Source organism: Budorcas taxicolor, chromosome 11 (genome assembly GCF_023091745.1).
Source record: "Budorcas taxicolor isolate Tak-1 chromosome 11, Takin1.1, whole genome shotgun sequence".
NCBI lineage: Eukaryota > Metazoa > Chordata > Mammalia > Artiodactyla > Bovidae > Budorcas > Budorcas taxicolor.
This window is the reverse complement of record NC_068920.1, coordinates 152,995,174-153,023,022: the sequence shown is the minus strand read 5'-3', so window position 1 is coordinate 153,023,022 and position 27,849 is coordinate 152,995,174. Positions and strand designations below refer to the sequence as shown.

The 27,849-nt window shown below is 38.7% G+C and overlaps 3 protein-coding genes across 3 annotated transcripts; all 3 read right to left on the bottom strand.

Annotated features, from left to right (window-relative positions):
* Positions 1–1,563: 1,563 nt before the first annotated feature.
* On the bottom strand, positions 1,564–2,541 carry LOC128055744 (olfactory receptor 1L3-like). Its single transcript, XM_052648278.1, has one exon. The coding sequence runs from the start codon at positions 2,539–2,541 to the stop codon at positions 1,564–1,566; it is 978 nt and encodes a 325-aa protein (XP_052504238.1).
* Positions 2,542–12,380: 9,839 nt separating this feature from the next.
* LOC128056087 (olfactory receptor 1L1) lies at positions 12,381–13,455 on the bottom strand. Its single transcript, XM_052648764.1, has one exon. It carries the CDS (start codon positions 13,311–13,313, stop codon positions 12,381–12,383), a length of 933 nt encoding a protein of 310 aa, XP_052504724.1. The 5' UTR covers positions 13,314–13,455.
* A 6,802-nt stretch (positions 13,456–20,257) lies between these two features.
* On the bottom strand, positions 20,258–21,190 carry LOC128056093 (olfactory receptor 1L1-like). Its single transcript, XM_052648773.1, has one exon. It carries the CDS (start codon positions 21,188–21,190, stop codon positions 20,258–20,260), a length of 933 nt encoding a protein of 310 aa, XP_052504733.1.
* Positions 21,191–27,849: the final 6,659 nt, after the last annotated feature.

The window sequence follows — 27,849 nt, the reverse complement described above, 5'->3', positions numbered from 1 at the left end:
TTTATCATTTAAAACTTTAAGGTCATCCATCAATTCCTTGTGTAACATACCATGAGAAATTAATTTGTTTGACTTAAACAATTCCACTTGTTAAAGTACAAACACCAGGAGAGAAAGTCACCCAAACTGTCCTTACCTATAACAACATAATGCATAGTAATTCATCTGACTGCTTTCTTTTCCTTTTTTTTATTGAAGTATAGTTGACTTATAATATTATATTAGTGTCAGGTGAACAATAGTGATTTGATATTTTTATAGATTATACACTATAGTCTATAACACTTTGGCCACCAGATGTGAAGAACTGACTCATTGGAAAAGACACTGATGCTGGGAAAGATTGAAGGCAGGAGGAGAAGGGGATAGCATAAGATGAGATGGTTGGATGGCATCACCATCTGCCAATGGGCATAAGTTTGAGCTAGCTCTGGGAGTTGGTGATGGAGAGGGAAGCCTGGCGTGCTGCAGTCCATGGGTGGCAAACAGTTGGACATGACTGAGTGACTGAACTGATAGAATGTACACCATACAAAGTTATTATGTTATTGACTATATTTCCATTTTGTACATTACATCCCTTGCCTGTGACTTTATTTTATAACTGACATTTATTAATAAGATATTTTATATCTTATTCCCTTTCACCTATTTTTCCCATTCCTACTTGCCCCAAACCGCCCTTCCCCTCTGGCAACCAGTGGTTTGTTCTCTGTATTTGTGGTCTTTTTCTGTTTTATTTATTCAATAGCTTTGATTTTTGGATTCGACATATAAATGAAGGCCCTAGTTTTTGTCTTCCTCTCTCTGATTCTGGTTTTCTATATGATTCATTCCCCACCTAAATTGAAAGGCTCTTTCATATCAGGCATTCTAAACCAAATGCTTGTAACTATTAGTTTACATCCATTTATCTTTTTTTTTTTAATTGAAATTCATCCATTGATTTTTGATTCTGCCTCCAGGGGCTACAGGAAGCATTTCTGATTACACAGAATAAACAAATCTTCCTTCATTCTGAAAAAATAAGCAGATAAAAAAGACATGGAAATATAGGCATTTTCAGAGAGAAAAACACACAGGTAAGGAGATCCCGAGGCTCGTCTGATAGGGAGGTCACCGCCCCCTGACCAAATACACACACACAGACACACCTGCAAAAAATGCCTAAAAGTTTAAATAGAACAGAGTGGTTATGTATGTATAAATATCTTTGCACGTGAATAGATTTCTCCATAGATGTGTACAAAAATTCAAATGGCTAAACTTGGCTGAAGTTATAAATAGATGGAAAAATGGACAGTTCCAAGTAAATATAGAAGGAACAAAGGGGATGTGATTTTTCTAGAATGGAGAGGTATCATGGAGTGAGTCTAGAGTTCTAGCATAGGTACCAGGACATGGGTAGAACTATCCAACCACGGCATGATAGAGGCCACAGGGTGGAAAACTGTGCACCCAATTGACGAAAGAGTATTTCTCCATAAAAGACTTCCCTCAGACGCTGATGTGTGTGTGCATGAGTGTGCACATGTGCACCACACCCACACAGACACCTTTCAATCAGGTTCCATGGATTTTGTTGGAATTTGTAGTAGAAAGCCTATTCATTTGAAACTTAATCCTGCTTAGCAATTTCTCTAAGCCCTGTTTCATGTCTTTGTTTCTTAAACTGTAGATAAATGGGTTCAGCATTGGTGTCAGTACAGTGTAGTTGACTGTTACTATTCGATCTTTGACAGCGTAGCTGGACAATGGCTGGAAATAGACACAGCAAATACTCCCATAGAAGAGAGTCACCACAGTGAGATGGGAACTGCAGGTGGAGAAGGCTTTGCATTTTCCAGCAGCTGAGGGAATTTTGAGGACCGCAATGAGGATTCTCAGGTAAGAGATGACGATGCAGACAAATGGGGCCATCACAGAAACCAACCCTTCTGACATGGCGACAACTTCATTGACAGAGGTAGAAGAGCAGGCCAGCTTCAGAACAGGGTTGACATCACAGAAAAAGTGATGGATAACATTTGATGCACAAAAAGTGAGCCGATTCACCAGGAGGACATGCAGGAGGGAGTGAAGGTAGCAGAAAGCTGTGGAGTAGGCCAGTAGCAACATACAGCGTCCATGGTTCATAACAGTGACATAGTGCAAGGGATTGCAGATAGCTACATAGCGGTCAATGGCCATGGCTGCCAGGAGGTAACTGTCCATATTTCCAAAGACTAGGAAGAAATACATCTGCACCAGACATGCAGCATAAGAAATGGTCTTTTTCTCTGATAAAAAGTTCACTAACATCTTGGGGACTATAACTGTTGTGTAGCAAATATCAGCAAAGGACAAGATGCTCAGGAAGAAATACATTGGGTTTTGGAGCTGAGGATCAGAGCGGATAGCCAAGATGATGAGCAGATTTCCCATCAAAGTGACCACGTACATGATGAGAAAAAGTGCAAAGAGTGGTTTCTGGTCCTCAGGGCGAGAAGAGAGTCCCAAGAGGATGAATTCAGGGAGTCTTGTTAGGTTGGACATTCCCATGGACTTGAATGCACCTGCAGATAAACAATAAGGTCAATGGATGGTTCTCGTCATCTGGGACATGCATCTTTCCATCTTGTTCTTACACTGAGAAGTTATTAATAAATAGAGTTTTTAATGTAATGTGATTTTTTTCCCCTGAATATGGAGAAATCAGGGTCAAAGTATGTTTTCACTGTTTTTTAAAAAAAATCTTTGTGATGGAGAGCTATAGAAAACAGATCTGGGGCAGCATTGGTGAGAGAGAGACAGAGAGAAAAAGGGGTTTGAGAGTTGGTTTCCTTTCCCTCTTCCCTACTCTGTGGCTCATAATCACAGGAACCACAGATGCAGTCTGTGAATCAGGTTCAGGTCAGCTTCTGATTAAGGATTATCAGTGACTAACCCACATCTTGATAATCATAAGACAGTCATCTCATCTAGTTTGCAGTTGAATCTTTTTGAATCAAGATGCTTCTTTCCACATCATAGATAATGGAGTGAGGAAGTCATCTAAAGCACACTGAATTGAATGTAAACAATTGTAGTGAAAAGAGAGATGGGGAAGGAGAAGTGAGAAAGAGGGAGTGAACTTGCATGAGAAAATGAACGCCCCAGTCTCCCTGTTCCTTGACTGGTAGTTCATGTCCTGAGGCCAGAGAAATGTGACTCACAGATAGATGGGTTAGGGAAGATTCAACTTTGGAGTATAGACATAAAAACTCAACATTTGCATGAACATATTTAGTCTCTAGTGATGACTAATTACTTATTTAGTATCCAGTGATGACTAATTATCTCTCTGAGATCAGAGATTCACAACTTCTTGCCAGGCATTCTCAAAGTTGATTGCTTACCTGGGAAAAACTTTGAAGTCTTGCCTCATCTGTTTATTCCACTCTTCCCTTACTTATGCTCCATGGAATGACTTGTCAAAAAGAAGACAAAACTGTGCCAAGAGACAGCATACAAAAAGGTACCTGATTGACTGCAGACCATTTCCTAATGTTTCTTCCATCTGATGCTCCCTTCCCTGGATTCTTATCATCCTTCATAACCTGCAGATACTTACAGCTCTTGCTTCCCTCCTGGGAGCATCCTCTAATACTGTGTCACCAAGTCCCTGGTGTTCGGTGGAGGAGAGAATAAGGAAACAAACATCCATTAACTTTGTGCGGGATCATCTCCATGGATCCAGAAGAATTACATGCTCTGCTTCCCAGGATGGCCCCAAGTCCCTTTCTTCAAACCTGTGTGTCTAGTGTAACCTCTGTTAAGCTTGACATAGGTATCTAAGAGGGACAATAGTTTTCCATCCCTGGCTCTTCAACCCCTCTGAGGGCTTACCTGGGCGGTGTCCCATGTAGCACTGAGGATGGAGTACCAGGCAGGGACATCTGGATTCAAGATCCCCCTTGAGCCTATAAAGTCTCCATTTGGCCTCCCTGAATGCTTCCATTTTAACAAAGGACAACTACTGTCTCTCCATCTCTCCCAAATTTAGATACAGCTGTTAGTTCAGTAGCTGTGGCTGTATGTCACTATCCTCTAACAAAAGGGAGGATCATAGCTTTTGAACCTAACCTTAGATCACCCTTCCGTGGTGACCCCAAGTCTGCTCAGGTATTTGATTACCATTCTTAGCTGCCACCACTATGGAAAACCACCAGTTTCAGATCTTTGACTCTTCTTAATTCATGAAAGCACACAGAATCCCTACATCAGGGTTTTAACATGCCTCACCAAATACATGTTGCTCATGTCCTGTCACTTAGTGATTCCTGATCACATCTTACAATTCAGCCACCCCACTGTCTTGCATTTCTCCCTTCACCTGCATCTCCAGGCTCAAATGCAGCCTCCTATAGGGAGCATTCCTTGGTGACCTGATTAGAATAATATATCTGTCTTCTCTGCTCCCTCAGCACATGAATTTTCATTAAACACAAATCATGTTTATTGTTACATAATCTTTCACTTAAAGGAAGGCAACTAACATTTATGTACTCAGGAATTTATAAGTCTCTCTGACGCAAACCACACAACAGCCTCATAACATGTGCACTTATTTTCTTCATTGTATAGTCACTTAAAAAAAATAAGATAGCTGACAAAATATAACTTGAATCAAGGACTCTTTGAAGCCAAACTGTATAGTTAAACTACTACCCTGAAAGACCTCTCTGTTTCCTTTGACAAAATTTAAATTTTTCTGTTAAGAAACAGGCTTCTATTTACTAAGGAAGCTAAAATATTGCCTTCTTTTTTCTTTGTCAGATTAAACATGAAAGCTTTTGGAGCTGTGAATCAAATCCAGGCCTTATTCCAGATGAGCATGCGTGTCCAGTCGCTCAGTCGTGTCTGACTCTTTGCAACCCTGACTAGCCCGCCAGGCTCCTCTGTCTGGAGTGTGTTGCCATTTCCTTCTCCTAGGGATCTTCCCAAATCAGGGATTGAACCCATGTCTCCTGCATTGCAGGAGGATTCTTTGACTACTGAGACACCTGGGAAGTCTCTTATTGTGGACACTATGTGCTATATATTGTTCATGAGCCAGCTATTTCATCAGTAAAGCCATATTTTATTAATTTTAAGACACTTTTTTTATACTTTAATATCTCATATTGAGGTTCATTTAAGTTTATGGTGTGTCTCAAATAATTGGGAGCCTTTTTCTCACTGGCATATTAAAATAATGTATTTTATAATTGATGGTAGATTAGATTTAATTATATACAATAATCTGGAGTTAAGGAGGTAAGAATAATGTTCAGTTCATCTATGAGTGCATCAGTCCATAAGTGTTTGTTATGTCTTTACCATGAGCTCTACACTCTGTTATCCACTGAGGATATACAGCTCTAAGTAAAAGAGACATAATTTCCCCTTGGATCTAACAGATTAGAATCCCATAGCACCTAGCACCCATCCTTTACTGCAGAGGTTCAAGTTCAAGGGAAAGACACTCAGTTGTGTCCAACTCTTTGCGACCCCATGGACTATACAGTCCATGGAATTCTCCAGGCCAGAATTCTGGAGTGGGTAGCCATTCCCTTCTCCAGGGGATCTTCCCAACCTAGTGATCGAACCCAGCTCTCCCACATTGCAGGCAGATTCTCTACTAGCTGAACCACAAGGGAAGCCCTTACTGCAGAGTGCTCAGTAAATATTTATGATATTGACCTAAGCATGAACTAAGCTAACTGCCTAAGCAATATTTTCCAATGTTAGAAGATGGTAATAAAAATTCCCTTAGTTCTTTGGTTCTATAGTTATTTAATATTTTTCTTATTCATTTCATTCCAATTCTAAAATGTCAATATTTATTTCTATAATGCTGGACTATATTTTTTAAAAGTAAAATATTCATTTTTCTTATCATATTTGTGTCAAAGTAGAGACCTAAATAAATAAAAACCACTAGGTCATTGTAATTAGCACTCATTCTGCTAGTCACTTCTTCTCCTGAGAACTCTACTGTAATTAGATGGTGTAATTGGTAGGTTTCATTTCTAAGGAAAATATTTTACTATTCTAGAGAAGAAGAAACAGACTGCTATGGAGGAATTAGGTTTAACTATCATCAAAATGATATGTCTTTATCTAATTACTACTGTTATTGAGTAGTTTTAAATACCAGAACATTGATATTAATTCAAACTGGGGTATAATAAATATAAGATGCAATCTTCAGGGTAGCATGAAGGAAATAGTTAAACACATACATACATACATACATATATATATATATATATATATATATATATATATATGGATATAAGAGGAGAATCAAAACAGTAAACTAAAAAAATAAATTATATACAAAAGAAGAAAGTAATGGGGAACTGGGGAACAAGAAAGACATAAGACATGTAGATAAAGATAGATAAAAGTCACTCAGTCGTATCCGACTCTTTGCAACCCGTGGACTGCAGCCCACCAAGCTCCTCCGTCCATGGGATTCTCCAGGCAAGAATACTGGAGTGGGTTGCCATTTCCTTCTCCAGGGGATCTTCCCAACCCAGGGATCAAACCCAGGTCTCCCACATTGCAGGCAGATGCTTTAACCTCTGCACCACCAGGGAATTGGCAGAAGTTAAGTCCTTCTTTAGCTATAATTACTTTAAATGTAAATGTAAATGAATTAAACTATTTAATTAAAAAGACAGTGATTGGCTGACTGGATTAAATCAAACAAATGTGATCTAAACATAAACTGTCTACAAGAGATCACTTTAGATCCAGGGACACAAATAAAAGTGAAAGGGTAGAAAAAGATACTCAGTGAAAATATTAACCAAAATAGAGCTGAGATGGCTTTGGTAATTATCAGACAAAATAGACTTTAAGTAAAAAAAATGTTTCAAGGGGTAAAGAAGGACATTATTCATTGGTAAAAGAGTCAATACCTCAAGAAGATGTAAATACTGGCACAATACTCATATATCAGAGTTCTAAAGGAAGAAAAGATGCACAAAAATTCTTAATAATTGCAATTTGACAAGTCATAATAAGACAGAGTAAATTATCAAAGGGAAAATGTGGAAACACACTAATCTAAGGCTCCTCTTTGAGAATAAAAAATAATATCAGAAAATTTTTTCTGTAAGGAGATAATTAGCTCTAATCAAGAGGAGATTATGAAACTTATCCTTTGAACTTAAAAGAGCATTTTTCAGATGTTGGTCTATAAAATGATAAAAAATAGAAAGAACTAAACAAAGGTCTTTTGCTAACCAATTAATCATATTGAAATGAAGGTCTCAATGTCAGTTAGACTTAACTATGCTTATCATAAATGCAGGTTTGCTCTGTTGCCTTTTCTTTCCAGTTAATATTAGAGGTAAGACTTTTCTGCTCTTAAATTGCTTTTTATTCAGTCGTCAAAAGTGAACATTTGTTTTAGATAACTGTAAAAAGTCATCAAACATGACTAGGAGAGGAGATAATGACTGTTTACAAAGTGCATTTTTGAAATTGAAGTGTAGTTGATTTACAATGCTGTGTGTTCCAGGAGTGCATCAAAGTGATATATATATATATATATATATATATATATATATATGTGTATGTATGTATGTGAATATATACATAATTATATATTCTTTTTCAGAATCTTTTCCATTATAGGTTATTGCAAAATAGTGAGTACAGTTCCCTGTCCTATACAGTAGGTCCTTGTTGGTTATCTATTTTATACATAGTAGTGTGTATATGTTAATCTCAAATTCCTAACTTATCCCTCCCACACTTCCCCTTTGGAACCACATTTATTTTCTATGTATGTGAGTCTATTTCTGTTTTGTTTATAAGTTCATTTGTATTTTTTTTTAGATTCTGCATTTAAGCAATAGCATATAATATTTGTTTTTGTCTGGCTTACTTCACCTGGTATGATAATCTCTAGGTCTGTCCATGTTGCTGCAAATGGCATTATTTTTTATGGCTGAGTAGTATTCCATTGTTGGAGAAGGAAATGGCAACCCACTCCAGTGTTCTTGCCTGGAGAATCCCAGGGACGGCGGAGCCTGGAGGGCTGCCGTCTATGAGGTCGCATAGAGTCGGACACAACTGAAGCGGCTTAGCAGCATCAGCAGCAGTATTCCATTGAATATACATATGCATACCCCACATCTTCTTTATCCATTCATCTGTTGGTGGACATTTAGGTTACTTCCATGTGTTGGCTACTGTAAATAGTGCTTTAGTGAACACTGGGGTGCATGTATCTTTTTGAATTATGATTTTCTCCAGATATATGCCCAGAAGTAGCATTGCTAGATCATATGGTAGCTCTATTTTTAGTTTTTTTAAGGAACCTCCATATTGCTCTCCTTAGTGGCTGTGCCAAATTACATTCTCATTAACAGTGTAGGCGGGTTTGTTATACAGTGCATTTTCATTCATTGTTGCCAGTATAACTAAACTGTAGATGAAGTCTTTGGTTTAAAAAATGATTTTCTACTCTCCTGGGTCTTCCTTTCTCCCCAAATTATAAATGAGTGGGGCAACTTTTAGTTTAGAGATAGAATCACAAGTCAGTGTACCCCTTCTGATGAAGTTAAGAAAGACATTTTGAATTAAATAACTCTGTTTCTAAACCTAAATATACCTTGGTGCTTTAATTAGGGTCCAGCAACTTGCATTTCCCCTCCTGTCATGGGAACAAACCCAGGCACCTGAGAGAGCATGATCTTGTTGGCAGTGTATCTATCGTTGAATTCCTGCTCCCTGTGCTATAAGCTGAGTGACTTGAGGCAAGGCATTTCTCTTCGAGCCCCAGTATATTTAATCCATAGAACAGAATTAATAAGGTCGACCTCATTGGATTGTGAGTATTAAATGAGATCACATGGTAAAAGGAAAAGACTTGCTGATATAGACCCCCTTAATTTCTTCTTACAATGTTCATCCTACTTGTAATGACTTCTTCCATATCAGTTGGTCTGAAAGACCCATGAGGGAGGGGAGATATTTCATTTCATTTATTACTGGATCATCAGCATCTAAGACAGAGACTGGTGTATAGTAGACGCCCAGTGGTTTTTCTCAATGTGTACCTATTACGGCCTAACAATGATTGACGTACACATAGCACCAGTGGGATAGGGCTAAGATCGAAGAGAGGGATCACAATACGAATGATTTTTTCAACTGAGCAGAGGAAAGTTGATCCTCAGTGTCTGGAGGAAAAACAAGAACCTATGGATGATATTGTTGTTGCTGCTGCTGCTAATAAAAATGACAGTAAACAACACTGACAAGCAATTGCTGTGTTAAGTACCTGTGATGGATATTGTCATGCATTTCCCTGATCCTCTCTTAGGAATGAGGGACTTATTTGCCCCAGTAATTGGAGGGTGGGGAGCTGCTGACAGACAGCCCTCTGCTATCAGCTCCCTTTGGAGTACTGACAAATAAGCCGTGCGCATGCTCAGTCACTCAGTCGTATCTGACTCTTTGCGACCCCATGGACTGTAGCCCGCCAGGCCCCTCTGTTCATGGGATTCAGGCAAGAATACTGGAGTAGGTTGCTATTTCCTCCTCCAGGAGGTCTTCCGGACTCAGACATTGAATCGAGCCTCCTGTGGCTCCTGCATTGGCATGCAGATTCTTTACCACGGAGCCATCTGGGAAGCCTATAGTTGACAGCTTGTGTAAATTTAGGACGTGTAGTGTGATGATTTGATATATTTATATATTGTGAAATGATTATCACAATAAGGTGAGTCAACACATCTGTCACCACCTAGTTATTGTGTGTGTATGATGAAAACACTTGAGATTTATTGTCTTAGATCTGTTTGTGCAGCTGAGACTTATGTCTCACTTTTTTGCCTTGTGAATCTTTACAATAACCCTTTACAGAAATCCCCTTGGCAATGTTGAATTTTACCCAAGTCCTGTGCTCCTGGAAGACAAAGTTAGAAGAACCCATCCATCCTTTTGTGTCATGGAAAATGGCTGAACTTTAACCCACCCTCAGCCAGAGTCAGAATACAACCCCTCCTAGCGACTCCTCTGTAGCATCCACTGACCTCAGGGAAAAACTTACCCTGATCAACTATCCAATCTCACCGCTGCCACCGGTTCATCCCACTTTTCTATGCATGGTTCTTTCTAGCCTCATTCTCTTCTCCCTTTTAAAAAAATCACTTTCTTTCTGACCTTTGAGACCCCTGCAGATCTCATGGTGGGGGTTCCTCCCAATTGAAATAGCAGCCTCCCTTCTATTGCCCTAAGTCTTTCCTCCCTCTTGCAATAATCCTTTCAAATAAAGTCTCTTCTTACTTAAGTCTGAAGATATTTGTTAATTTGACACCTGTTCCTTTAAAATATGCGTGGTCCACAAACAACAAAGATTTACTGTATAGCACAGGGAACTATATTCAATATCTTATAATAACCTATAATGGAAAAGAATCTGACATATGTGTGTATATATATATAAACTGAATCACTTTGCTGTATACCTGAAACTAATACATTATAAATAAAACTTCAATTAAAATTATACTTCAATTAAAAAAGCATGTGTTCTTCTATACCTTGTAAACTCAAACAATCCAAATAGTACAACATTTTGCTCCAAATCCTTGCATTGTCTGTTATTTTGTTTCCTTGGGATCCCACAGATTTTTGGCCATCAGATTGTTGATTTAAGAACTAGCACATAATCTTTGTTTCCAAGTCTGGTAGACTGGCATATGGTGGACAGAAACAGAAATTAGTTGAACAGACAAGCAGATTCACAAACCTCTAAATTTCCAAATTCAAAAATGTATGGACTAGCAGTGACTTTAATATTTTTCAGAACTTACAAATGAACAAAAGCATTTTCTCCTACCCAATTTGGTTTTTCTGTAGCTTGACTTAAATTTTTTGAGAAAGAAGAATCCCCAGTAGTTGAAAACACCTACTACTAGAGTAACTGGTACCTGATATTTACTGCCTAGGAAAGTGGTGCAGTTGAATTCAGGTCAAATTAAATGAATAAGGAAGGGCATAATGTTTCTTTAATTGCGACCGGTGGAAAGCAGGAAGAATACTGGAATGATGGGTACTTAAGGATGTGGCCTGGAACTGGTTCATCAAGAGTCATCTGGTAGGCTTTTTTTTTTTTTTTTTTTAAATATAATAATTTTAGAAATCAGGTCCTGAGTCTTTGAGGTGGTGCAGAGGAAGGAGTCATTCTGATCTTTATAATCAGAGAGAGAGATCTTGTTATTGAGGAGCCTTTGGACTAATGTGCTGAAGTCTCTCTCTCTCACGCACACACAAACACACGCAGGTTTAAATGACTACGTAAGAAAACTCAGCCTTATGAATAAGGATGCGTGTGTGTGCTAAGTTGCTTCAGTCATGTCCGACTCTGTGACCCTATGGATTTCATCCTGCCGGGCTCCTCTGTCCATCCTCTTGGCAAGGATACTAGAATGGGTTGCTGTACCTTCCTCCAGGGGATCTTCCTGACCCAGGGATCAAACACACGTCTCTTATGTCTCTTGCATTGGCAGGTGGGTTCTTTACCACTAACATGACTTGGGAAGCCCCGTGAATAATGATACTCAGGAGTTTGAAGTGATTAAACTCAAGTCCAAGAGGGATTTTGGCAGGGTTAGATTTCAGTGAGGGGCTTCCCAGGTGGTGCAGTGGTAAAGAATCTCCCAGTCAATGCAGGAGATGGGGGTTCAACCCCTGGGTTTAGAAGATCCCCTGGAGCAGGAAATGGTAACTTGCTCCAGTATTCTTGCCTGGAAAATTCCATGGACAGAGGAGCCTGGCAGGCCTCAGTCCATGGAGTTTCAAAGAGTTAAACATGGCAGAGTGACTGAGCACAGGTTTAAGTGAAAGGAGAATGAAAGTTTGATTCAGATTTAGATCTAGGCACAGAGAACAAGATTCAGGTAGTCTTTGTCCCAGCCAGATGATATTAGAGACCACAGGGAAGGAGGCATCATATTCAGGAGTAGCTTCAACCTACTAGCTTCAACACATGCGATAAGCATTCTTTTTATCAGGAATGAACCACCATTGAAAATACCATCCTTCAGAATCTAATCACAGACATATTAAAAACCTTCAGTCAAGAGCAAGAGATTTGTAGGATTCTACTAAGACCTCCTGGTGGACTTCCCTGGTGGCTCAGATGGTTAAACGTCTGTCTAAAATGTGGGAGACCTGGGTTTGATCCCTGGGTCTGGGAAGATCCCCTGGAGAAGGAAATGGCAATCCACTCCAGTACTATTGCCTGGAAAATCCCATGGACAGAGGAGCCTGTAGGCTATAGTCCATGGGGTCGCAAAGAGTCGGACATGACTGAGCGACTTGACTTTCTCTCACTAAGACCTCAGCTCCTCTTATTGACCTTCCACTCTGTGCATGAGTTTCATCAAGCCCTGCTTCATGTCTTTGTTTCTCAGGCTATAGATAAGTGGGTTTAGCATTGGAGTCAATATGGTGTAGACACTTGTTGCTATTCTATCTTTGACTGTATAGTTAGACAGGGGCTTGAAATAGACATAGCTGATGCTTCCATAAAACAGGGTCACCACTGTGAGATGAGAGCTACAGGTGGAAAATGCTTTGCACTTCCCAGCAGCTGAAGGGATCTTCAGAACAGTAATGAAGATTCTCAAATAAGAGATGATGATGCATGAAAAGGGGGTCATTATGATGGCTAATCCTTCTGTCATGACTGTGATTTCCTTGACAAAATGGGAGGAACAGGACAATTTTAGCACTGGCTGGTCATCACAGAAAAAGTGATGAATTACATTGGAGGCACAGAAGATGAGTTGGTTGGTCAGGAGAATATGCAAGAGAGAGTGGAGGTGTGGAATGCAGAAGGAGAGGACCAGGAGCAAGACACAGCGTCTGTGGTTCATGATGGTGATGTAGTGGAGGGGGTTGCAGATGGCAACATAACGGTCAATGGCCATGGCTGCCAGGAGGTAACTGTCTGTATTTCCAAAAGCAATAAAGAAGTACATCTGAGTCAAACACTCACCATAAGAGATTGTCTTTGTCTTTGCTAAGAAGTTTGCTAGCATCTTGGGGATGATGACAGTCACAGAGCAAATGTCAACAAAGGAGAGGACACTCAGGAAAAAGTACATGGGAGTCTGGAGGCGAGTGTCTGAGTGGATGGTCAGGATGACGAGCAGGTTTCCTATCACTGTGATGAGGTAGATGAGGAGAAACATTACAAAGAGTGGCTTCTGATCTTCAGGTCGAGAGGAGAGTCCCAGGAGGATGAATTCTGTGGGCCATGTTATGTTAGTTCTTCCCATAGTCTTGAGTTCACCTAAAGAGAAGTCATCATTATGAAAGATTCTTCCAACATATGATAAATTCTAAGAATTTTTCCGTTTGTTCTTCTTATAAGCAATTAGAACAACTAAGAATATTACCATTACCTGGACTGTAGCTTCTTTCTATTAATGTTGAGAATTCAGAAATCAATACATACTTTAACCTCCTTTCAGTTTTCTATGTAAAGCAAAAGTATTACAGAAATGGGAAAGAGAAGAGAGACAGAGAGAGGGAATGAGAGTGGAAAAACTATTTTCTGTTTGAGGATTTTCAGGAGCTTACTCATGGAAGCGTGGTCAGTAGTTTGCTCTCCTGTTTAATTGCCAGCTAACAGAATGATGATTTTCTTTAATTCAGATGTTTCTCTCTGCGTCAATTATTCTAGATGCTGAAAATCATCTGAAAAGACATCAAAGTGGGAGATCACCCAGTAATTATTCCATGCTCTTCACTTTTTGGTGAAACCTTATTGGAGTGAAACAATAAGCAGGAAGACATAAAAGATAGGCAGACAGAGATCATAGGATAATAAAAAACATTTCTTTTTAACGATAATATCAATCCCATCCTTGGTGCCCAACCCCTGATCTAAAATGGTATGTGCTTGTTTGTGTTGGTGCAGTTCTTTTCCAGTTTCCTGTCTTAGTTACAGACCTCCCAGAAAAACTACAGGAAAGGCACCTGATCTTAGACAGGATTCCAACCCTCATGAATCTGAAAGGTGTCTTTCTTGCCTCCTCTGGGCCCTCCACATGCTAAGGGCACTGTAAACACTCATAGACATCACCCTCTCTCTAGGGAGCATCCTTGGAGACTTTCAAGAAGTCCCTGAAGTTCACATGGAGGAGACACTAGAAAACAAGGCAACAACTATTCAAGTTTTGGAGTTTCTTCCCCATGGAGGCCGGGGAGTGTCAGTGCTTTCATTCTCTCCTGGAAATCATCCTCTCGACTCAGCTCCTTCAGGCCAAAAAGAACACCCTTGCAATGCTGGCAGAGACCACAGTGACTAGCTCTCCCAATCTTCCTGAGTATCATCCTTAGTATCATTCTGTACTGTTCACACCAAAAGACAATATATAAGGTGGGGGGGGGGGCATTTTTTCAGAGTCCACATGGCTTTAGACTAAAAAGACTTGAAAGTTTCATGCCATCAGTCACTTTTCCATCTCCCAGGCTTTGAAGAAGCCCCTGGTTGGGTAACGTTCTTAGGACTTCAGAACATAAAAACTCATAAGGTGAAGACTTTAGATGCCAGAATTTACTCTTTACTCTTCTGTCCCCAGGTCTACTTGTAAAATACTGGTGTATGATCTTTGGTTTTCCAGTCAGGAAAACCACCCGGTGAATATATTTTATGCTTTATGGAATCATGAGTCCATGTTCCATTTGGGCCATCTCACTTTGTGTGCACTGCAGAATTCCCAAGGTAATTCCTCCTTCTTCCAGTACAACCATCACCCAAGAATATCCTGTTCTTCATGACTCATTGCTCCCTTACCCATTTATACTATCATGCCTTTGTTTATTTACCATCATCTACTATGCCTAACCTCAGTTCAGTTCAGTCGCTCAGTCATGTCTGACTCTTTGTGAACCCGTGAATCACAGCACGCCAGGCCTCCCTGTCCATCACCAACTCCCAGAGTTCACTCAGACTCATATCCATCGAGTTGGTGATGCCATCCAGCCGTCTCACCCTCTGTCGTCCCCTTCTCCTCCTGCCCCCAATCCCTCCCAGCATCAGGGTCTTGTCCAAAGAGTCAACTCTTTGCATGAGGTGGCCAAAGTATTTGGAGTTTCAACTTTAGCACCAGTTCTGCCAATGAACACCCAGGACTGGTCTCCTTTAGGATGGACTTGTTGGATCTCCTTGCAGTCCAAGGAACTCTCAAGAGTCTTCTCCAACACCACAGTTCAAAAGCATCAATTCTTTGGCGTTCAGCTTTCTTCACCATCCAACTCTCACATCCATACATGACCACTGGAAAAACCATAGCCTTGACTAGATGGACCTTTGTTGGCAAAGTAATGTCTCTGCTTTTGAATATGCTATCTAGGTTGGTCCTAACTTTCCTTCCAAGAAGTAAGCATCTTTTAATTTCATGGCTGCAATCATCATCTGCAGTGATTTTGGAGCCCCCCAAAATATAAAGTCTGATGCTGTTTCCACTGTTTCCCCATCTATTTCCCATGAAGTGATGGGACCAGATGCCATGATCTTCGTTTTCTTAATGTTGAGCTTTAAGCCAACTTTTTCACTCTCCTCTTTCCCTTTCATCAAGAGGCTTTTTAGTTCCTCTTCACTTTCTGCCATAAGGGTGGTGTCATCTGCATATCTAAGGTTATTGGTATTTCTCCCGGCAATCTTGATGCCTAACCTGGGACGCTTAAAATCAGCCTCTTCCGGGACACTTTGCTTGGTGATCTACCATTGCACTGGGCTTGTCTTCTGTCCTCTTTTAACACTTTGGACTTCCATTCTACATAATAACTCAATCTGTTTGTCCGACAGCTTATTGTTGTTGTTTAGTTGATAAGTTGTATCTGACTCTTTTGCATCCCCATGGCTTGTAGCCCGCCAGACTCCTCTGCCCATGGGATTTCCCAGGCAAGGATACTGGTGTGGGTTGCCATTTCCTTTTCCAGGGATTCTTCCTGACCCAGGAATTGAACATGTGTCTCCTGCATTGACAGGAGGATTCTTTACCAGTGAGCCACCTGGGAAGTCCCTGACTGCTTATACATTAATTTAAAAAGTCACAAATTAGGGAATCTCCTGGTGGCCTGGTGGATATGACTTGGTGCTTTCAGTGCTGTGGCTCAGGTACAATCACTGGTCAGGGGAACTAAGATCCCACAAGTCTCATGGCACAGCCAAAAAAAAGAGAAATGTCACAAATTAATAACTTAGTGAGTACTTTCTCTGTGCTATCCACTCCCCTAACTGAAGCAAATGTAGTATCTCATTTAATTATTGCATCATTTTTATGAGGTAGGTGGCCTTATTTTCTTTACTTTGAAGATGAAGAGTCTGAACTCAGAGAGGTGAAATATATTGCCCAATGTAACACAACTAGGAAGTGACTGAATCAATTTTTAAAAAAATATAAATTTATTTATTTTAATTGGAGCTTAATTACTTTACAAAATTGTATTGGTTTTGCCATACATCAACATGAATCTGCCACAGGTATACATGTGTTCCCCATCCTGAACCCCCCTCCCTCCTCCCTCCCTGTACCATCCCTCTGGGTCGTCTCAGGGCACCAGCCCCAAGAATCTAGTATCATGCATTGGGTCATTTATTTTTCTGTAATTGAGCTGCAGGAGTTGCTTGTATATTTTTGAGATTAATTCTTTGTCGGTTGCTTCATTTGCTATTATTTTCTCCCATTCTGAAGGCTGTCTTTTCCCCTTGCTTATAGTTTATTATTTATTTTTTAATTGAAGGATAATTGCTTTGCAGAATTCTGTTGTTTTCTGTCAAACATTATGACCCTTTGGACTGTAATCTGCCAGGCTCCTCAATCCATGGGATTCTTTAGATGAGAATACTAGAGTGGGTTGCCATGCCCACTCTTCCCAACCCAGGAGTTGAACCTGAGAACTCTTATGTCTCTTGCGTTGCAGGCAGATTCTTTACCCACTTATATTTCTTCCAACAGTGTACAAAAGTTTCCTTTTTTTTATCTTAAAAAAAGTTTTTCTTTTTTTTAAGTAATAACCATTCTAACAGGTGTGTGATGATAACTTATCATGGTTTTGATTTTCACTTTCCTAGTGGTGATGCTGGTCATCTTTTCATGTACCTCTTGGACGTTTGTATGTCTTCTTTGGAAAAAAGTCTATTCAGTTGTGCTTTGAGCAGTTTTTAATTGAATTACTTGTTTTTCCACAAAGTTGTATGAGCTCCTTATATATTTTGGATATCAACCCCTCATCAGATGTATGGTTTGCAAATATTTTTCACGTTATGTAGCTTGCTTTTACATTTTGTTGATGCTTTCCTTTGCTGTGTAGAAACCTGTTAGTTTAAACAGTCCTGCTTAATTATTTTTGCTTCTGTTGTCTACACATTTAATGTCATACTAAAAAAATTATTGTTAAGACCAATGTCAAGGAATTTTCTCTGTGTTTTCTTCTAGAAGTTTTACAGTTCCAGGATTTACAGTTAAGTTTTTATATCATTCTGAGTTGATTTTTGTATATAGTATAAGATTAGGGTACAAATTCATTCTTTTGCATGTGGCTATTCATGAAGAGTCCAAAGTGAAGAATTCATTCAATTCCAGCTCCGCCCACAACTGTAAGGAAAGTTTTCATTCATTCATTCAGTAAATATATCCTGAAGGTCTGCTGTGTACCAGGGACTTTAGTAAGTTCTAGAAATACAGCAGTAAATAAAATAAAGCACATGTACTCACAGAGTTTGAATTTTAGTGAGGAAAGGCAGATATTAAACAAATAAAAATATAATACACCCCAAAGTCACATGGGGCATTGTAAAAAAATGTACAACAAGTGAACATAGTGTGACAGGGGAGGTAGTGTTTCAGAAAGCACAGTCAGGGAAGGGCTCTCTGAAAGAGGAATATTGAGCAGAGTCTCTCAAGCTCACACAATCAGAACGTCTGTTTTAAAGGAAGAGCGCACATAACTACAACAAACATATGTACATTTTTATTGTTTTATGTAGGTATATTTTTGTGATGTTACTTGATATGTATAAATTTAAAACAAGCTTTACTCTTAATTCTTATATTGCTTATAAACTCCAGCTCTCCAAACAACAAAAAATAAAGTTTTTTTTACAAATTAAATGTTGTGTAAACTATACTAACAATTTAAACTGAAAATAAAGTAATTGATGAATAATGTTACATTGATGAGATGAATTACCTTTGTTGGTATTATACAATTCTAATCCAGTTCTTTATTTAATCTTTTTTCATATTGGAATTTCAACCATGTTAATGAAGATCATGTCCATTTACATAAGGAGATAGTAAAAATGCCATTAATAAAATGAAGAATTTAGTTTTTGGTGCAGAAAAATTAAAACATTATACTAAATCAGAACTCTGCTAGCTAACAATTCATAAATGCCAATTTTAATGAGTTGTTTCTAGACATCTTCATATATCTGTTTTGTTTCTTTGAAGGTTTTATTAGCATGGGCTTCCCAGGTGGAAAGAATCTGCCTGCCAATGCAGGAGAGATGCAAGAGATAGGGGTTCAATCCCTGGGTTGGGAAGATCCCTTGGAGTAAGAAATGGCAACCCACTCCAGTGTTCTTGCCTGGAAGATTCCATGAAAAGAGAAGCTTGGTGGTCTATAGTCTGTGGGGCCAGAAAGACTCAGACTGATCACACTTGGATTAGCATTGGGATCTGGAAAAGACCCTGATGCTGGGCAAGATTGTAGGCAGGAGGAGAAGGGGTGACAGAGGATGAGATGGTTGGATAGCATCATCGACTCAAAGAGGATGAGTTTGAGCAAACTCAGGGAGATAGGGAAGGACAGGGAAGCCTGGCGTGCTGCAATTCCATGAGGTCACAGAGTCAGACACAACTTCAGGACTAAACAACAGCATGTTGAAATATGCAGTGGAGTGTACCCAGATAGGTGAAGAAATCTAGCCACTAATACAACAATAATAGCTATTAACATTTTTGAGTGCTCTATACTAGACAGAGTCTTTAGAATATGACAAACATTTATTATTCATATCTCAACATCCTACAACTTCTGTATGACCTTTGCCAATGGTTATGATGATGTCTTGGAGGAAGACGTGATGTCATTTACAACATAAAAAAGCATGCAATGTGACCACCTGACCATCACCATGAACTTTTAGGAAGGAAGTCTGTGTCAGTCCAAATCTGCATGAAAGATATCTTCATGGAAGAGAAATCTGGGCATGATGATCTGGTCTGAAATCAGTCACACATAAAAAGTCTAGGTGGCTAAGTAGCTATTTAAAACTTTTTAAAATATATGTATTAAAAATATGTATGAATAAAAATTCAAATAGTGCTGAGGACTAAAGAGTGATAAACAAGTTTTTCTCTCATCCTGGAACCATCCAGAGGCAGGTGACCAAATAGCAATTTCTAGGGTAAGCATCCAGAAAATAGACAGTCTGTGCACTACAATCATTCACATTCACTCACCCACATATCTAAAAATGTGTATGGTTCTGTTCCTTAAATTTTTTCAGTTCACAATATATATTGAACATTATTGTATGTCAGTAAATGGAAAACTTAAACTTTATACTGGCGCATCATTCCATGATGGGATTCTGTGTTCACTGTTGTATCCTAGCACCTAGAACACTGCTTGAACATAATAAGCACATACAATGATTTCTTGGATGAATGAATATAGGTTCATTCATTTTAACAGCTTCTTTTTTTATAGCATTCAACCGTATGTGTATATAATAAGAGACAAGTAGATAGACATTTAGCTACCTATTGTTTGGCTTCCACAAGCACAATTGTAGGCTAAAATTTTAGATGGCATTTCTGGTCAAAGGGTGTACTTTATATATATTGACAAATTTCATTTCAAAGACCTTGTGTCAATTTTCCATCATAAACAATGTATGTATTCATTAATTTCCCTACTTCAGTATAGTTCAAAATACTATTAAACTATCACATACTTTGATGTTTTCCTATATAATAATCTAAAGAGTCAGACATGACTTAGCAACTAAACAACAACAATGATGGATATCATTGGGTTCAATGTAGGAAATGTCAGGGGGAACATTATATTCACTTAATATTTTCCCATCATTCATGAAGCACCTTTACTAAAATTTCTCAGTTGATCACAAACACCAAGAACTTGCAATCAGGCAATAGTGAATCTGCAGAATTGCCCAAGACTTAGCATAAAACCCATGTCATTGTGACTTTATCCTACCTATCAGTTTCCCCAAGCCCTGTTTCAAATCTTTGTTTCTCAGACTGTAGATGAAAGGGTTCAACATGGAAGTTAACATAGTGTAGATAACCGTTGCTATCCGATCCTTGACGGTGTAGCTGTTCAGAGGTTGGAGATAGACGTAGCTGATGCTCCCATAAAACAGGCTCACCACGGTGAGGTGGGAGCCACAGGTAGAGAAGGCCTTGTACTTCCCAGCAGCTGAAGGGATCTTCAGAACAGTGGTGAGAATCCTCAGATAAGAGATAATGATGCACATAAAGGGGGCCATGACCACAGACAGTCCTTCTGTCTTTATCACTATCTCATTGACATACGTAGATGAGCAGGACAACTTCAGCATTGCCTTGAGTTCACAGAAGAAGTGATGGATAATGTTGGAGGCACAGAAGGTGAGTTGATTCAGCAAATGGACATGAAGGAGTGAATGAAGAAATGGGATGGTGAGGGAGATTATCAGTAGAAGGACACAACATTTATAGCTCATGATGGTGAGGTAATGAAAGGCTTTGCATATGGCCATGTAGCGGTCAATGGCCATGGCCCCTAGGACATAACTATCTGCATTACCAAAGGAGAGGCAGAAGTATGTCTGGGTCATGCACTCACTATAGAGGATGGTCTTTGCCTCTGATAAGAAGTTCATCAGCATCTTTGGAATAATAACTGTTGTGTAGCAAATATCAACAAATGACAGGCTTTTCAGAAAGAAGTACATGGGGGTCTGCAAATGAATATCTGAATAGATGGCCAGGATAATGATCAGGTTTCCCATCAGAGTGACCAGGTAGATAGTAACAAAGAGGGCAAATAGAGGCTTCTGGTCCTCAGGCCTAGAGGAGAGCCCCAGTAGGATAAATTCAGAAGGACTTGATATGTTGTCCCATCTCATAGTTTTGATTTTGCTAAAGAGAAGTAAAATATAAATTAATAGACTCTCCTTTCATCTGAAGCATGCATTTTCCTAGTACATTTAAGCTTTATTCTCACTGAGATATGGTAAGAACAATATTTACCTGTGATGTTTCTTTCCTCCAATAATGTGGAGAATTCAGGGTGAAATATATTTTTCTACCTCGTTTTTAGTTTCTGAGCTACTTAGAGATGTTGGGAAAATAGGTTATAAGAGGGGTATAAGACCAGAGAGAGAAATGGACAGAGATAGAGAATTCCTTTTTTAACATCTGCATTCTTCAATAATCATATTTTTTAGAGCAGTTTTAGGTTTATAACAAAATTTAGAGGGAGATACAGAGATTTCCCATATATTCCCTACTCCCACACATGCTTCGCCTTGTGTGTTATCAACATCACTCAGTAGAGTGAAACATTTTTTAACAAGGATGAATCTATATGGACACACCATAATCACCCAAAGCCCATAGTTTATCTTAGAGTTCACTCTTAAAAAAATTTTATTTTTAAATGGAAGGATAATTGCTTTACAGAATTTTGTTGGTTTCTGCCAAACATGGTTCATTGTAGTAGGGCTTGGACAGAGTTTGGGGCACAGGAAAAAGTCTTTGTTTAGAAATTTTAGTGGATAAATTTGTCTGGGTAATTACTTGTCCATTTTTGAATCATCTGTACTTTATATTTGTGTGATTCCCCCATCACTCATCCTGGACTTTGGATGCTGAATTCTGATATTATCATGCAAGCTTTTCTTTCCCATTGCTGTTGTACATATATCCTTCCTGCCTCAGCAAGTTGTTTGAGAAGAGAAGATGGAAACAGAGACATAGATCCAGCATGACATGGACAGAGAACTTCTCTATTTTATATCTTTTTACTGTATGCTAGGCCTCCACCTTGTGGATTCTAACATTGCTGTCTGTATATGTGCAAATGTATTTATTTTTAAGTGTGAATTTGTCCCTAGAACTATATCAACCATAGACGCAGATGCCCAGGACTTACCTGATCATTAAGAAACACTTCCTGAATCTGAGTGATTTCTTTGTGGGTAACTGCAGGGCTCTTCCCATCGGATGAGCTACAGTGACATGCTCTGTGCCTTTGTCCTGTGCCCTGTCTTCAAGTCCCTAGAGTTCAATTTGGAAAACAAATAAAAGGCAGTCAATTTTCTCACTTATATTTGAGAAAGTAAGGTATTCCTCTAAGGAACCAAGCGGATATTTCATGCCTTCTTCTCCAAGTAGCCCTGTCTGTCCCCATGTTTCTGAAAATCCTTGGCATGCTTGTACTTTTCTGGAAAAGGAAACAATCAACAACATGAAAAGCAATTTATGGAATGAAAGAAAGCATTTTCAGCCATATCTGATAAAGACTTAATATCCAAAAAATATAAGAAACTCATAGAACCTAGTACTAGAACCCCCAAATAACCCAGTTTTTAAACTGGCAAGATATTTGAATAGGCATTTCTCCAAAGAAGACATCCAAATAGACAACAAGGAGAAGCGCTCCACTTCACTAGTCATCAATAAAATGCAGATAACAAGCACAATGAAATATCACCTCATGCTTATTAGAATGGCTACTATCCAAAAGATGAATGACAGCAAGTGTTGGTGAGGATGTGGAGAGAAAGGAACCCAAGAACACTTCTGGTGGGAATGTAAATTGATATAGTCTTTATGAAAAACAGCATGCAAGTCCCTTAAAAAATTTAAAATAGAACGATCATAAGATTGAACAATCTTATTTCTTGAGTGTATGGCCAAAGGAAATCAAAATCTCTGAGATGACTCATCACAAATGAACATCTCATGTTCATTTCAGATTTATTTACAATAGCCAAAATGTGGAAACAAACTAAATGTTCATTGATGGATGAATAGAAAAAGAGAATTCGATATATATCTAGCTATCTCACACTTAATGTATGTAAGTTAAAGTTGAAAGTGAAAATGTTAGTTGCTCAGACATATTTGACTCTTTGTGACCCCATGGATTGTTGCCCACAAGGCTCCTCTGTGCAGGAGACTTCCCAGTCAAGAATACTGGAGTGGGTTGCCATTTCCTTCTCAAGGGGATATTCCTGACCCAGGAATCAAACCTGGGTCTCCCACATTGCCAGCAGATTCTTTACAATCTGAGCCCTTGGAAGCCTAAGTTAGAGTTAGATGTCCCTTCCTGATCCCCTATTGTACTTTATATATACAAAGAGCTGAAAAATTTCTTCAGTGTTTTCAAAACAATTGGCCTAGGAGATAAATGTGAATAGCAGTGGAGGACTTGGAAAAATGGAGAGATATCGTGGAAGATGAGAGGGAGTGGTACCTTCTCTGAGAATGTATTTCCAGGGAGAATATAGTTGTAAGACATAATAGGGAATTTGGTGGAATTTCAGAACAAAAACATTGTCAGAACCCCAAGAAATTGACCCTGTCTGGTTAGAGCAGAGAGAAAAGGAATATTCTTGAACTAGCAGGACACTGAGTTCCCATGTAGAAGACAATGATTTAGTGGAGAAATTGGATTCAGACTGACGTTTTGAGCTAGTTTCAGCATATTGTCTCCAAATTGGGGGGCAGGAATGAACCTCTTCATTCTTATAGTTTCAGTCATCCATACGTTCTGTTCAGCTCAGTCACTCAGTCGTGTCCGACTCTTTGCGACCCCATGAACAGCAGCATGCCAGGCCTCCCTGTCCATCACCAACTCCTGGAGTCCACCCAAACTCATGTCCATTGAGTCAATGATGCCATCCAACCATCTCATCCTTTGTCCTTCCCTTCTCCTCCTGCCTTCAATCTTTCCCAACATCAGGGTATTTTCAAATGAGTCAGCTCTTCGCATCAGGTGGCCAAAATATTGGAGTTTCAGCTTCAACATCAGTCCTTTCAATGATGTAGAATAATGCTAATGAAACTTTTCTCATTTGTAACTGTACTTCTCTTTTATTTACATGACACTTGACATTATGTTTAATCTTTCATCCTCTCTGGAATGGAGGATCTATTAGGGGTAAAACTTATTATTTTTCACTGGTACATCCTTAATACTCATCAGAATGCTTTACACATAAGTGAAAGTGAAAGTCACTCAGTTGTGTCTGACTCTTTGTGACCCCATGGGTTATACAGTCCATGGAATTCTCCAGGCCAGAATACTGGAGTGGTAGCTGTTCCCTTCTCCAGGGGATCTTCCCAACCCAGGGATCAAACCCAAGTCTCCTGCATTGTAGGCATCTTCTTTACCAGCTGAGCCACCAGGGAAGCTCATCCCTACACATAATAGGTCATCAATTTAAATAAATACAAGAATGAACAATAAGGTCCTACTGTAGAGCACAGGAAACTATATTCAATATCCTGTGATAAACCATAATGAAAAAGAATATGAAAAATATATATTTATAACTGAGTCAAATTGCTGTACAGCAGAAATTAACACAACATTGTAAACTGACTATACTTCAATAAAATTGAAAGCAAAATGTCAGGATGAGTGAATTATTTAGTCCATAGTCGAAGTAAGTAGGTTTTCCGATAAATGAGAGCTGCTTTTTCCCTACTTTCCAAGAGTATCTTGAGCATGAGTAAGTTGAATAATGTCCTGATGACAAAATCTTTATATTTAACAAGAATAGATTCCTTTAAAAATTAGTAAGAGAAAGACTGGGAAGTTGGAGAAATATGTTCTTACAACTTCACTTAGCACAGTCATACGAAAGAGCTAAAGTTGGTGGTTAAGAAGATAGGTCTGGTTTCAGACATGCTAAGAACTGAATCATTGTTAAATTTAACAAAGACATTTATTTATATAGCAAAGAGTAAAGAAACAATTAATAGTAAGTTTATTAGTAAATTTATTAGCATATTATTTTAACTCTACAATTTTAATGGAGCTACAAATTAAATTCAAGCCAAGTGTTGTGGACACATTTCAAATAAGAACACTAATTTAAAGACATATGATGCTGCTTAAATGAAACCAAATAAAAATGGTGGCACTAATAGTGGAGATTTTAAATTTAGGTCCAGTTCTGAATCTCTGTTAAGACTGTAGAGAACCTCAATTATCTACTTTTGAAGTATTTCAACAGGAATAAGAATTCTTGGGTACTGTTTCCTGTGATTAAGGACTTGTTTTAAGCACTTTACATAATCTCAGTTCAGTTCAGTACAGTTCAGTCGCTCAGTCGTGTCCGACTCTTTGTGACCCCATGAATCGCAGCACTCCAGGCCTCCCTGTCCATCACCAACTCCTGGAGTTCACTCAGACTCATGTCCACTGAGTCAGTGATGCCATCCAGCCATCTCATCCTCTGTCATCCCCTTCTCCTCCTGCCCCCCAATCCCTCCCAGCATCAGAGTCTTTTCCAATGAGTCAACTCTTCGCATGAGGTGGCCAAAGTACTGGAGTTTCAGCTTTAGCATCATTCCTTCCAAAGAACACCCAGGGCTGATCTCCTTGAGAATGGACTGGTTGGATCTCCTTGCAGTCCAAGGGACTCTCAAGAGTCTTCTCCAACACCACAGTTCAAACGCATCAATTCTTTGGTGCTCAGCCTTCTTCACAGTCCAACTCTCACATCCATACATGACTACTGGAAAAATCATAGCCTTGACTAGACGGACCTTAGTCAGCAAAGTAATGTCTCTGCTTTTGAATATGCTATCTAGGTTGGTCATAACTTCTCTTCCAATGAGTAAGCGTCTTTTAATTTCATGGCTGCAGTCACCATCTGCAGTGATTTTGGAGCCCCCAAAATAAAGTCTGACACTGTTTCCACTGTTTCCCTGTCTATTTCCCATGAAGTGATGGGACCAGATGCCATGATCTTCATTGATTACTAATTAATGATGTCATGAGGTATGAACTGTTATTACCCTCATTTACTGATGAGAAAACTGAGGTCTGTATAGGTTAGAACATTTGCCCAAGATCACATAGTTGGTAAGGGATAGAGGTGGGGTTACAACTTCCCAGTGTATTAGCCTAAACACTAAGCTACCTTTCATAGTACTAACCCCAAAGTGCTCTTGTGAGTACAAAATGAACAAAATATATGATAGTTTAGCATGATGTCTGTCACATGATCAATACTCAGCATGTTAACCAGTATTTTGTTATTATTCTGGTGTTTTATTCGCTAAGTCGTGTCCAACTTTTTGTGACCCCATAGACTACAGCATGACAGGCTCCTCTGTCCTCCAGTATCTCCCGGAGTTTGCTGAGATTCATGTCCATTGAGCTGGTGATACTATCTAACCATCTCATTCTCTGCCACTCCCTTTTCCTTTTGCCTTCAGTCTTTACCAGGATCTTTTCCAATGAGTCAGCTCTTTGCATCAAGTGGCCAAAGTATTGGATCTTCAGCTTCAATGTTATTACTATTTTCTCACAGAGCCTTTTCTGTCCTTGAGAGATGTGTTCCTTTTTCATCTTGGTCAACTTACAACACGTCATCAACCAACTCTTCTCCAGCACCCATCCTTCACAGACCTGATGATCAGTCTCCTCTAGCTGGCCTGAGTCCTGAGTTTCTTTCTGGCTGTTTTGACCACAGGAATGCTGGACCCAAAGTGAGTCCCAGTTTGTGGAAATTACAGCCTAGTGTAATGGACACTGAGTGTAACTTTTGCTTGGAGCAAGTTTTTGACTTCTGCATGGTGATCACAAGCTATATTGTATGTTCTACAACTTGAGGAAAGAAGAGATGTAAATTAGCCCCTGATATCTTTCCATTCCCGGGGGATTTAAGCAATATACATTAATATACTGATGGTCACTTTTGGATCACTTTTTGGTAAATCATCTAAAACAGTAGTCATCAAACTTATGCAATATACAAATTCCTTTCAAATGAAAAAATTCTCTTGGAATCCCTGGGTTAACATGTTTTGTTGTATCAGCATCATATGAATGAACAGAAAACTATAAGCCTTAATAAATATACTAATATACAGTTTTAACTTTAAAACCTCAATATAGATAACAAACTAAATTTAAGCCAAGTATTGTAGATACATTTAAAATAAAAAGACTAAAAGTTTAAGTGAAACTAAATCAATAATGGTGGCATTATCAGTGGGGTCTTAAATTCAAGTACAATTCTGAACTTAAATCTTCCTGGTTTTTAATTTTGCCAATACTGTAAATGCAGATAGAGATTTTTATATGACAAAATGATATTAATAATTTCAAATCTTTATTTACTACAGGTGCTTAATTAAACTTTCTAGTAATCAATCATATAAAATCAATTTTAATGAAGGTCAATCGACAATTTTTGGTGGAAGGTAGGTAAGGGTTGCACTATTACATAAATCCACATTAAATAGTATCCAATCTAGTTATTTCTGAAATTACAGAAAATAGCATCTGGATTTATCTTTATTTATGAAAGATACTGAAAAACACTTTAAATTTCAACATAGAATTTGCTAGTTGACTCTCAAGTGAAAAAATAAATATTAGAAATGGTAACAAGAATTAACAAATCAAAATTCTTATAATTATTTCCATTTTTCTTTAAATTGGAATGTGTAAACTAGGAAATACCTTTTTACTAATAAGTTCAGAAGCGTAAAAGTTATGAATTAATTTCTGTCACTTTAAATTGCTTTCTTAATGCTA

Excerpts from the sequence above, each read along its gene's own strand:
- LOC128055744 (XM_052648278.1), bottom strand. The coding sequence starts at position 2,541 with ATGGGAATGTCCAACCTAACAAGACTCCCTGAATTCATCCTCTTGGGA.
- LOC128056087 (XM_052648764.1), bottom strand. The coding sequence starts at position 13,313 with ATGGGAAGAACTAACATAACATGGCCCACAGAATTCATCCTCCTGGGA.
- LOC128056093 (XM_052648773.1), bottom strand. The coding sequence starts at position 21,190 with ATGAGATGGGACAACATATCAAGTCCTTCTGAATTTATCCTACTGGGG.